The sequence below is a fragment of the Mixophyes fleayi genome, chromosome 2 (assembly GCF_038048845.1).
Source record: "Mixophyes fleayi isolate aMixFle1 chromosome 2, aMixFle1.hap1, whole genome shotgun sequence".
NCBI classification, from domain to species: domain Eukaryota; kingdom Metazoa; phylum Chordata; class Amphibia; order Anura; family Limnodynastidae; genus Mixophyes; species Mixophyes fleayi.
Genome location: NC_134403.1, coordinates 348769176 through 348782413, shown reverse-complemented (window position 1 = coordinate 348782413; position 13238 = coordinate 348769176). Strand labels below are relative to the sequence as shown.

The 13238-nt window shown below is 39.5% G+C and overlaps 1 protein-coding gene across 1 annotated transcript in view; it reads left to right on the top strand.

The window, feature by feature from the left end:
• The window catches only part of TMPRSS15 (transmembrane serine protease 15), a 224362-nt gene that overhangs the window by 141929 nt on the left and 69195 nt on the right, over positions 1–13238 (top strand). The window contains exons 17-18 of the mRNA XM_075197836.1: positions 3698–3808; positions 6072–6198. Coding sequence (XP_075053937.1) covers positions 3698–3808; positions 6072–6198 — 238 coding nt within the window. The remainder of the gene's footprint in view (positions 1–3697; positions 3809–6071; positions 6199–13238) is intronic.

Here is a 13238-nt window from a genome sequence, read left to right as displayed (position 1 = left end):
CGATTCAGGCAAGGTAAGTACTTGTCTTATATTTAAAAATGCAGTTTATTTTTCTAATTCATAAGATAAATGTCCCTAATATAGATAAAATAGCTTCTTAATTTTCATTGTTCAACAAAAGATTGTGGAACGGTTATTATTAGCTGACTCTGATGTGTGTTTATGCTTACAATTTGCTGTCCACTTGTAATCAGCCACTAGCATTACTATAATTAGCCATTTCACACAGCTAAAGCATAAATGCAAAATATAATATATGTTATAAGAGTTAATTCTGTGTACTAGTTAGGCAGCATAGAAATATCGGGCTAAATTCATTTCTTTCTGTTTTTGTTTGTGATTATTCCCCCAAAGATAAAGGAAAACACAACTTTGTTTTTTAGACTTACCTGGTTTACTCTGTTAGGCAGAGCAGATTTTTTTTTTAAATATTATATTAATGGATCAAATACAGTCCTTTTAAGTAGTTGTTTTAAGGGTAATAAAAGTTGTTTACAATGATAATTTCATCCTCATCACCATTTATTTATATAGCGCCACTGATTCCGCAGCGCTGTACAGAGAACTCGCTCTCATCAGTGCCTGCCCCATTGGAGCTTACAGTCTAAATTCCCTAACACACACAGACAGACAGACTTAGGGAGATGAGAGAGAGAGAGAGAGAGTCTACGGTCAATTTTAATAGCAGCCAATTAACCTACCAGTATGTTTTTGGAGAGTGGGAGGAAACCTGAGCACCCGGAGGAAACCCACGCAAACACGGGGAGAACATACAAACTCCTCACAGATAAGGTCATGGTCGGGAATTAAACTCATGACCTCAGCACTGTGAGGCAGAAGTGCTAACCACTTAACCACCATTTATTTAATTAGATTTTGTTTTATAATAAAGTAAAAATAAATAAGAAAACGAGTTCCAAAATAATATTGCAATGCTGTTTTTATTGTAAACCCAAAAAACATTTTTCAACATGGTCTTCATGAACTAACCAGCAAACACTGTTGCTTGTAAAAGCTCAACATTTTCTCTAAACAGCTACTGATCTCTAGTAACAAAGTTCTGTACTGTGGTAAAGGTGCATATACAGTATCTTAAATACAGTACATAAAACGTTCATACTAAATATAATTATACAGAACATTATGTTCTGTTTACTAGCATAAAACATACAACTATTTTTCAAACATAGCGAAGCATCATTTTGTATAACTGTTCCCAATCTAACATATAAATGTATAATGCTTAAATTTTATTTATGAAATGTTGAATATATTACAAGATAAGATATTTTTAGGAATTTCTCAGCAAGGATATAGTTAGTAAAATAAAATGAAATTAAACATTTTTGAAGTTCTTTTATGCACAATAGTTGAAGTAATTTTCCCTTTCATGCCTAGGCATTTTTAATATAGCAATCTACTCAGGCTGAAACCAATGTGTCCCTCCAGAGATATAGTCTTTTCCAGAAGACATATTAGGTGTTGCGTGACTATATATTTCCTTAATTTGTCCTCCCATCTTTTCTGAATTGCATTCGCTTTGTTCAGACAAAATATGCTTTTCTTTTGTGCTGTTTCAGCTACTTTGCAGTTAATGTAGCTGAGAAAAGTCAAGCTTATTCTTTCTGCTTCATATATCATCAACAACGGTGGCCGGATAGCATAAATGATTATCAATAGGAGGATGATTATATTCGTTAATGATGTATGAAAAGAAAAAAAAAAATATACACTGTATATAGCGAGATTCAAAAACATGACATATCTCTGTGCTACATGCCTGTATTGGTCAACAGGAGAAAATGACTGACTTGCATTAAACATTCCAATACAAGCAATTACTAGTTAGAGTGTTTAAATAAATGGAGTCTTAGCTCGTGGTTAGTAACTTAAAATGTACATTTTAAAAATCACATGAATATAATGAGATTTTAGATGGTTTTAGCCTGCATAGGTAAAAATCATTTCATATTTGTCCATTTGCCCTTAAACTATGACTTCACAGAGAATGTAAAGGTTAGTTTTGGATGGAGCTTATCATGTTATTGCAAAGTTCAACTTACCCTATATTGCGACAGTCATGTGATCTTGCCAGGGCCATCTTTTCCATTGGGCACGATGGGCAGCTGCCCGGGGGCCCCACGGGCAAGGGGGCCCCATAGGCATGGCTCTTAATGACAATAAATAATCCTGCAAAAGAAAAAAACCTGCAAAAAAAAACCTTCAAGGGTCACTGAGCAAGTACATCTATCTATCTCTATATATCTATATCTGTATCTGTATATATCTATATATCGATATCTATATCTAGGGGCCCCGGTGCACTGCTTTGCCCGGGGGCCCATAATGTTGTTAAGATGGCCCTGGATCTAGCGGGTCCACCTAAAGACTTCACCAATGTTGTTCTACGCTCTGGGGCTGGTGCAGAGTTGGGTGCAAAATGGAAATAAATTACTCTAAACAAAAAATTTAATTTTTTTTTAAATAAGAGCATGCCAAAATAGTGCATTTCCACCCATATGCAGAACCGTATGCATTTTGAGATGCGTCCGCCTCCGCAGCATTTTATGATCAGCGAGCCTTGAAAAAGATACACCTCCTAACAGACATATGTACAATTGTAAAGCGCTACGGAATTTGCTGACGCTATATAAATAAATGTTGATGATGTTGATTTTGATATATGCGTATTTCTGTAGGTCTGCATGCGCTGCATTTGCATAAACACACCTTTACAGTACTCGATCAACATTGTAACTCTCCTTCCCTTCCTTGCCCCGCCTCTACAGGCACAGACAGGTGCAAGTGCCAGAATTGCACAAGTCTGCATATGCGTGCTCCCCCATTCTGAGCATGCGAAGAGCGTTTTCATGCAAGACGCTACACAACCTGCTGTATGTTCCACTCTGCGTAAGCCCCTCTGTTTATATGCATAACCTGTGAACGTACCATTCATGCAAATAAACCCAACCTAGTCTGTAAAATAGACTTCTGGAAAATGCCATTAACATGCCAGCCTTTAAGTTTTTAATTTATGCAGTTAATTTTGAGAGCATGACGCTGACTTGTACTGACACGGAATCAACAAACTGTCTGCTTTGCTCTTGGCATTGTCCCATATAGTTAGGCTTTGTTTTATATCTTAAGATTACACACTTAACTAGAGTGGGACTTTTTTTTTGCTGGAACTCACAGAAGGAAATTCAATTTCTCACGTTGTTCTTTAGAACAACGCGGGCAACACACAATTACCGTTACTACGGTAATTGCTGCGCATTATTACCGTCACTATGGTAATTTCAATGCTGAATGCAGTTCTGCAAGAGCTTCTGAGAAACAAAATACTACAGGATTAATAAAAAACTATTGATGTTAAAAAATATTACAAGTCAAAAATATTCCAGAACTTGTAATCATATCTGCAATTCCAGAAAGAAAAACAAAGAAATGCATTACAGAATAATGAAGTTATGAGTGACATTGATAAGACATTGGATTTTACCATTGAGATTCATATTACTAATGTTTAAAAAGCTTGCTAAAAATAAATGGATATTAAATCACAGGGTGCATTTATATCTTTCATATGAATCACATAATCGCCCTTTAACATTTGGTCAGTTTCTGTTTGCAGTGAGTTTAATTAAACTGCATCAATCACGAATGCAATAAATATATGTTAATGTGTGTTTTGCAGAGCCATGTAATGCAACTTCGTTCCAATGTGACAGCGGAGAGTGTATCCTGTTGAGCAGCGTTTGTGACAAGCATCAGGATTGTGCAGATGGTTCTGATGAAGCACGATGTGGTAAGAGTTTCCTTTCTATACATATAGTCATCCTGGGCACTGGTGAGTCGGGCAATATCCTAACCTAGCCTGACTATGCTAAGATCCAGGTGTATGTGCGCTGCAATGGATTCCACGATCCTTGAGTGAAGGATCGGGGAAATCATAAGCAATTCTAATACAGCCAGAAGCTATTTATTTTTAATGCCAGTCACCCTTCTCCTTCACAAACCTCATGTGTTTCCCTTTCGTTCACATCATTTTTTAGATCAGTTATTAAACCTATGACAGCAAACCACCAAGTTAGAGGGGCCTTCCTTCCACAACTCCAGTCACTCCACATGTACTTAGGGCCTGATTCATTAAGGATCTTAACTGAAGAAACTTCTTATTTCAGTCTCCTGGACAAAACCATGTTACAATGCAAGGGGTTAAAATTAGCATTCTGTCAACTTTATATCAACTTTAAGTTTCAGTGTACAAATAAGCTATCAAGTATGTATGTGCTACATGTAAAAACAGTCAGTATTTAACTTATGTGCAAAACAGAATGTTAATTTGCACCCCTTGCATTGTAACATGGTTCTGTCCAGGAGACTGAAATAAGAAATTTCCTCAGTTAAGATCCTTAATGAATCAGGCCCCTATTTATTACTGAAATTAAGGCTCATTTATGGAAATGTAAAGGTGCAGTGCAAACATGACGTCATATTTCTAGTGTTTCACAAATACACCTGTTTGTACAGGTGAATGTCTGGAGTTACATGTCAAGGGTTAAGCATCTATGGGGATACAAAGGTTTGTAATTCAGTTGGGAGGAGCTGTAAGGTTTGGGGTCATCAGTTGATGAGTGTGGAGTAGGTACTTGTATGCACTCATATGCAAATATGTGATTATTTAAATGACATAAAGGGATGTAGAAGACACAGTTAGATTTTTCTTCCCCCTAAATGATCTTTCTACATTGAGGGCTTGATTCATTAAGGATCTTAACTTAAGAAACTTCTTATTTAAGTCTCCTGGACAAAACCATGTTACAATGCAAGGGGTGCAAATTAGTATTCTGTTTTGCACATAAGTTAAATACTGACTGTTTTTTCATGTAGCACACAAATATCAACTTTAAATTTCAGTGTACAAATAAGCTATCAATTATTTGTGTGCTACATGAAAAAGTATTTAACTTATGTGCAAAACAGAATACTAATTTGCACCCCTTGCATTGTAACATGGTTTTGTCCAGGAGACTTCAATAAGAAGTTTCTTAAGTTAAGATCCTTAATGAATCAGGCCCTGAGTTGGCAGAACTCGAGCCTCATTGTATAATTTCAATGGATCATATTTTGCATCTTAAAGTTGGACTTTTATGTAAATTAAAATTTGAATCGAGCATTACTGATGGGGATGGTTAAATAGGACCTGCACATCCAATCCATGCAAAATAAAATCCATGGAGGGCAGTGAGTATGGCCAACATCTCACCTGCATAGCAGTTTTACTTGTATACAGTAATTACAGTGTTTCAAACATGTCTCGATAATGGAAGAAATTACTATAGAAAAATAAATTAAAAAAAGACCTAGGGCCTGATTCATTAAGGATCTTAACTTGAGAAACATCTTATTTCAGTCTCCTGGACAAAACCATGTTACAATGCAAGGGGTGAAAATTAGTATTCTGTTTTGCACATAAGTTAAATACTGACTTTTTTTTGTTAGCATACAAATATCAACTTTAAGTTTCAGTGTACAAATAAGCTATCAAGTATTTGTGCGCTACATGAAAAAACAGTCAGTATTTAACTTATGTGCAAAACAGAAAACTATTTGCACCCCTTGCATTGTAACATGGTTTGTCCAGGAGACTCAATTAAGAAGTTTCTCAAGTTAAGATCCTTAATGAATCAGGCCCCTACTCTCTTGTTGGCCCTAAACACCAGCCCTGTGAGGTCACACACTTAACTTCTTTCTCTTGAATGCAATGTACCAATTCTATTAGTATATTGTATGTTGCTTAAAAGGGGAACTTCTTGTGAACTTCAGCAACACTTAGTTCAGACACTAATTAATCTGAATTGTGTGAAAATAAGCACTGCGAGTTAAACCTTACGAGTTGAAAAAATAGGGAATGTGCAGGGAAAATCCAGAAACATGGTTGGAGAATAAAATTGTACTTTTGATTTGGTTGGAAAATATTTATTATATCCCAGTTACATCTATGTAGGAAACAGTTATTGTTCCATGCATAAGTAAAAATCAAGTATGTATGTTTTGTTCTTTCCTAGTACGTCTTTCCAATAATAGAACCAATGGCTTGGTTCAGTTCAACGTTCAGACTGAATGGTATACGGCATGTGCAGACCACTGGACTGAAGATATTTCTAATACTATATGTCATGAAATAGGACTAGGGTGAGTAAGAGCACATATGTATATTGTCCATAGTACTATGATGATTGATGTAAAGAGCACCAAAATAACAGAGGCGTCTTGTGAACCTTTGAGACATTCTTATACATTCATTTGGACTCCATTCTATTGACTTGTCTATAGCTATAGAGAATGGATGCTTGTGCTTCTCTATCTTAAATCATTTTAGGGGAGTGTAATCAGAACGCCAAATAATGAAAAACTTATTTACTTGTCTGGCATACAAAAAGAAAGCTGCGTATATAGAAAGACGTTGCTTGGGTTGAGTAAAAAGTAAAAAAGATAATTACTGGTGAAGCAGACGCAGTGCGCAAAAGCTAAAATGGTTTGGGCTTCTGAATTTATAATTTGGCTTGAACCCCCGTCAGCAAAAAGATAAGAGAGGCCCTTTTTTTAAAAAATATACATTTAACAATGCCTAAAACATACTTACATGGATGCAGCATTAATGAAGTACCAAATACAATAAAACATTCAATGCAATCATATGGCTTCAGTTATAAGTTTACAGTTACAAGAAAATCATAAAATAAATCATAAATTATAAAATAAATCATAAAATAAAAAAAATACCATTAGATGTGCTGTGCTGCCTGCCGTAATACATGAGAACTGCCCATTGCAGCTTGACATTGCTCAATGTGAAACTGTTTCACAGAGGAATGCATAATGTGAATATGTTATTTAAACAACTTGTTATCTTTAAGACTTGAGTCAACTATGCAAGTGAAAAACCATTCCTTCCTTCACAATCTATATAAGTGCTGATTGTTCCTTGTGCTGATTGTTCCTCTGCAGCCATTCTGCAGGCTGTGTTTATTGTTTGTTTATACAAGCATTTGTTGTCAGACCTTGCTTCCTAGGTTTAATTACTGATGCTTCCCATATGAACCTCCGCTACCTTCTGCATGATGAATGCATCCATGATACTTATGTATGCTGCGATCTGTTTATGGTTACAAGAACTGCCTATTGTTCTCCAATTGTTTCAAGTATCTATTTTCGCTGCTCTTCCAATTCAGAACAATGTGCTTAAATGCTCTTGTGCAGTTGTCTATGCTACAGAAGTAGGTGTTCAATGTAAAAATTCATGATAGCTCTACCCTGCCTATGTTTTAGACATATATATATATATATATATATATATATATATATATATATATATATATATATATATATATATATATATATATTTACTTCTGTAATAAAAAAAACAATCTTATTAGAAAGTAATATTTTAACTTCTTAATGGGCAAAATGTTAGGTAAATCTATGTATACAGAAAATTAAAATTTTTCTTTAATTATTATTATTATTATTATTATTATTATTATTATTAGATAACCTAGTGATTTAGTTTTAGGTGATTATGGGGCTCATGTAAAGTCCAACACAGAAGGGCAAAATGTGCTTTTCCTTACTGCACATGTGCATTGTAGACTGAGACGCATCTCTCAGTGTAGAGAGGCAGAATGGGGGAGGGAATGCGTATGTGCTAGGTACATTCTAGGAGCGAGGCTGGAAGCCCCCCCCCCCATGCACACACACAAACACACACACATACAGTCCCTTAAGGGCTGGGTCTGATGCTGGAAGTTAATGTAAGGTGTTAAACTGGATACTTTGACCTAAACCACATCCGGTTTGTCGCTGCTTAGTAAATTTACCCCAAAGGGTTTCACACACTGGGCTTGATTCATTAAGGAGAGTAAGGCAAAAACATGAGTGAGTTTTCTCCTGGAAAAAAACATGTTGCAATGCAAGGGGTGCAGATTAGTTTTTTATTTTGCACATAAGTTAAATACTGGCTGTTTTTTCATGTAGCACACAAATACTTGATAGCTTATTTGTACACTGAATTTTAAAGTTGATCTAGGACATGCTCTACCCCAACTATAAATCTGCTATCACTTTTTAAATTTACATCCCCCTGCACTGCAACATGGTTTTGCCAAGGTGCAAAGTTGCTCATTTTTTTTTTTTGCTTTACTTTCCTTAATGAATCATGTTTGTTAGATGTATGACAAACAAGTTGAAAATATGAACTTTTTCATATAAAGGGGCACTGGATGCCATACTTGTCCACATATATTATGCAGGAGCATCACATGATTTCTATGTGCTGTTAAGGTACCCTGTACCTTCCACGATTAAACGTTTAATCTGTGGCTTCTTGCTTGTCTCCATTCCTCTCCTCACATCATGAAACTGCCCATGTCACGTGCAACCCAGTTATCACTAACATAATGACACACGGACAGATCATTGCCTGCCACAAAATCACTACACTCTATAGATTGTATTGGTTATAGGCCTGGGGCAGTTTTGAAAGGGGTTGACCTATATTCAATAAAGACTGTCCACATATGCAGGAAAAAAAGACTGAATAGATATGAATGCTTGATCCTAGTATTCAGGTAAATCATTTAAAGGATTTTTTTTTGGGGGGGGGAATGGGGGGTGGCCCCATTAAATTTATTGGCATGTACATGCTCTACTGCAACTTTTACAAGATATATCACTCTTACTTTCTAGTTTTCTTCTGTGCCTTTTAGCCATGTATTTCTGTAATCAAGCCGAATTGTTTATTTTCATTGCTCTGAAGCTGTTTTCCAGATACAATTGTATTATATGCATCGAGCACGACAGAGCTGTGTCTTATCCCGTGGCCATGAGAATGAATAACTCATGATAAACAAAAAGTACATCTAGGGGCTAGAAAGATAAAGCAATGCATTTAGTAAAAGTTGAAAGAGGGCATGTGCATGCCAGTAATTTAAAGTCATCCGAAGGTAAAATTCCCCATTAAGGGATACATGAGATGATAAAAGACTAAGTAAGCACAAAGCTAAAGGGGATTCAGTAGAGGAAAACTAGATTATGAAAAGTGGATGTAAACAGTGGAGATAAGTATTACGGAACGATGCAAAAATAGATTACAGGGAGTAGAGAAATCTGAATCAGCTTGAAGCAGAGAAATGTGATAACTCTCCTGGGACACAATAATTCAGTCTGGAGAAAAGAAAGAGATAAGAAACTTTACGGATATGTTTTAAATCTAAGACAAAGTACTTAGAGTATTGCTTTAACATGTTACTCTTTTTTTTATTTTTTTGTTTATCCCTTAGTCCCCTGGGCATGTACAAAACTACTTTTGTGCTGGTTGGTTCATATAAAAGCTTGTCTACACCACTCGGCACAGCATTCACCATTCTGTAGGTGTCTCATGCCTCAGAAATCCTCATAAATCCTTATTTTATATATTGTTCCATTGTCTTGTGCAAAGCGCAGTCCTTTTGAATGATTCAGCAGCTAAGTAAGTGAGAAGTTTCAGAGCAAGAAAAATGCATTTGTTATCTAGTTGAAAATGTCTCTATTGTTTCATAAAGCATCCAGTTCATAAAAGGATAAGCTGCAAAAATAAGTATTATTTTATACAAGACTACTGCTATTTCTATTATGACCTTAAAGGGGATTTCTACCGGACCAAACTTTAATTTATTTACTTAGAAATGCCCTCCTGCCAAGGTTGGAGCTACTATTAGAGAACAATGGTTAAGAGGACCCTGAACACATAGAGGTATATTTACTAAACTGCAGGTTTGAAAAAAAAAATGGAGCTGTTGCCTATAGCAACCAATCAGATTCTAGTTGTCATTTTGTAGAATGTACAATGTAGAATGTAAACAAATGGTAACTATTATCTGATTAGTTGCTATAGGTAACATCTCCACTTTTTCAAACCCGCAGTTTAGTAAATATACCCCATAATGTCACTCACCCAGTGTTTTTAAAGCCACTCGGATGCCCTCACAGGGGGCATCGGCCGATGACATGAAGGAGAAGTAGCCAGCAGCTTTTAAAATGTGCAGCTCTCAGCAGCTGCTCCGCAATATCTGTATTACGCTGGGAGTGTGGAGCTTGGTTATGATATTACAGTCTATCGCCACACTCCCAGTCTGGGGAGCAGAGGATGCCGCCCTCAAGTGCTCAGGGAAGAAGCAGGCAGTTTGATGATGCAACCAGGGGAGGGCTGGCAAATTTTAGCCCAGGGGCCAAGACTCGACTCATCAGCCTATTAGGAACATTTTAGTTCAGGTGGCCCAGTGATCCAGCCCAAGGTAGCCCATTATGGGATCGGCCTGGGTGGCAGATGCTCCCCTGCCCCCAGCCCAGCATGTCCCTGGACGCAACGACTGGTAGCACCACTTCTGATAGTGCAGGGGTGCCACCTAGGGCATCACCAGGACTTGTGCCAGCCCTGCCTCCTGCCACATTTACTAAATATATTGTTTTGTTAGACACACTACATTAGGATTTCAGTGCTTAATGGGGGTATTCAATTCAATGCAAACTCCTAGAGCGGCAGAGCCTTACTTGATGTGCACCTGTGTGCACATCAAGGGGTATAATGGTCAGAAAAAAAAATTGCAGATTTTTGCTCACAAATATATAGGGCGCAAGCAGGGCCGGATTAAGGGAATGGAGGCCCCTGGGCTAAGGGGGCCTCCATTCCCCAGTGAGGGGCCCCCCCGGCGAACCGAGCTGCCTGCCCGCCCCCTTCCCCGGCACTTACCTCCTTCTCCTCTTTCCCCGGCGCGCTGTACACTCTTTACTGAGGAGATCTCGTGAGAGTGAGACTCACAAGATCTCCTCAGTAAGGAGACTATAGCTCGCCGGGGAAGGACCGCAGTGAAAGTGCTCAGCAGCACTGATCGCGCCGGGGGCGCCCCCCGCCCCCAACCTATCTATACTGAGCACTTTCAAGGGTCCCCTGGATGCCAGAGGCCCCTGGGCTGTAGCCCAGTTAGCCCTATGGTTAATCCGGCCCTGAGCGCAAGCAATAACCTGCAATGTTTTACTGACCCCATTGTATTTGAACTGAATTTAGTAATATCTGAGATATCCTCAATTTTTTAACTTTCTCTGTTAAGGCAATGTGTCACTCACCGGACTGTGAGTGCTTCTTCCCGGACATTTAGGAACCGTGGCCGTCCTCCATCCTGAGGGACTGCGCATGCGCAGCCCTTTCTAAACCTTCAGTGTATGTTCCTTTAACTTAATTGGCAGATCAGGCAACACTCCCTATATTAAGCACCTGTGGTCAACACCACGTTGCCTGATCTTGGAGTCTCATTCCCCATGAGTCTCTGAAGGTGTTCCTGTGTTTCCTCGTTTATTCAGCCCAGCTGATTCCTGTGGTTTCCAAACCACTTCGACCTCTGTGGTTTCCAAACCACTTCTACTACTGTGGTTCCCATACCACAGCTACCCTTCTGTGTATCATCGTGACTGTGAGCTGATTCCTATCCGCTGCCTCCGTGCACTACAGTCTTCTAACCACTTCAACTCTACTATGTATTATTGGGACTGTTAGCTGATGCCTATCCGCTGCCTCCGTGCACTACAGTCTTCCATCCACATCCACTCACCTGTTCATCATCGTGACTGTTAGCTGATTCCTATCCGCTGCCTCCGTGCACTACAGTCTTCAACCTGCAACTCGTCTGTGTTTCATCATCGTGACTGTTAGCTGATTCCTATCTGCTGCCTCCGTGCACTACAGTCTCCAACCTGCAACCCGTCTGTGTTTCATCGTGACTGTTTGGCTGATTCCTATCTGCTGCCTCTGTGCGCTTCAGTCTTCAGTTCTTGTCAACTCTCCCGTGTTTCCTTGAGACTGCTGCCACTATTGCTATCCGCTACTCTCCGTGATCAACAGTTCCAGTTCAACTCTGCTCTCCCGTGTCCCATCGTTACTGCACCTGCTGGTTGCTATTGGCTACCTCCGTGTTTCCGCAGAGACCCGCTGCTGCTACTCCTCAGCGCTACTCATCCATCTACTGCTGATCCGCTCTCCACACTTTCCTGTGTTCCCGCTGGTCTCTACCCGCCTGTCAGCATTGGATTCGTGTCTCTCTACTTACCTCTCTGCTAGACCATCGCCATTCTCCAGGTTCCTCCAGGAGTCCAGTTCCACGCTCTACTGATTCCTGTATATTTGTTTCCCTGCTGGTCTACCTACCTGTGCGCTGCACCTACTAGACCACCGCTTCACCCATCCAGGGACTTTGCATCCTGCCGGCCTCCTGCCGTTCAGGTATCTCTGCACTCCTGTCTGACTGCCTGCTTCTGAACCACGGTATGCATACTTCTCATTGACTGTGCTGGTGTATTGCATACCTTGCTGGACTGTGTTGGTTCTCCTCTGGAGTTTGCTATCCGCTGAGTCTATTGCCATCATTGACTGTGTTATCTCGTGCTGGATTACTTCAAGAGACTTTCTATTATGGCAGTGCTGTTCAGTCATATATATATATATATTGTGCATATTACTGTGGATCAAAGTTAAGGTGCCCGTGTATATCTTGTGTTGCAGTCTCTCCCCGTGCACCTCCTCACCTATATATTCAGTGGTACAACTTGCTAGTGGCAGACCACTGATCCCTGTTTCCAGTATCACCTGTTCCAGTATCCTCTCACATAGCAGTGGTACAACTTGCTAACGCAGACCACTGACTCCCCGGATACCTCCACTTGGATTCCATTCCTTCACTCTGACAGCGGTACAACTTGCTATCCGCAGACCGCTGACTCTCATCACCTCCTCGTTTCTGTTGGACATTCCTCCTCACTATAGCAGTGGTACAACTTGCTACCGCAGACCACTGACTACCTTCACGTGTCCTTTGTCCATACAGTTCCTCGTGTATTATTACCATCATATTGCCAGTGCTGCTAGTCATAGACTTTCCTGAGCATCTCATCATCTGCTATTTCCTGTTCCGTGATCACCCTGCTACCAGAGTACCATATTACCACCTATACTGCTCTGGTAAGCCTATCACCTGGTGATCCCTGGGTAAAGACTCCTAGTGCCCGTGACAGTAAGATCAGGCCATGACAGACCCAGATACGGAACCAACCGCTAAAGAGATGCTGCAGCATCTGGTCAGCCGTGTGGAGCAACAGGATGCTCGCCAACAGCTGTTACTTCAATGTTACCAATCGTTAACCTCCCA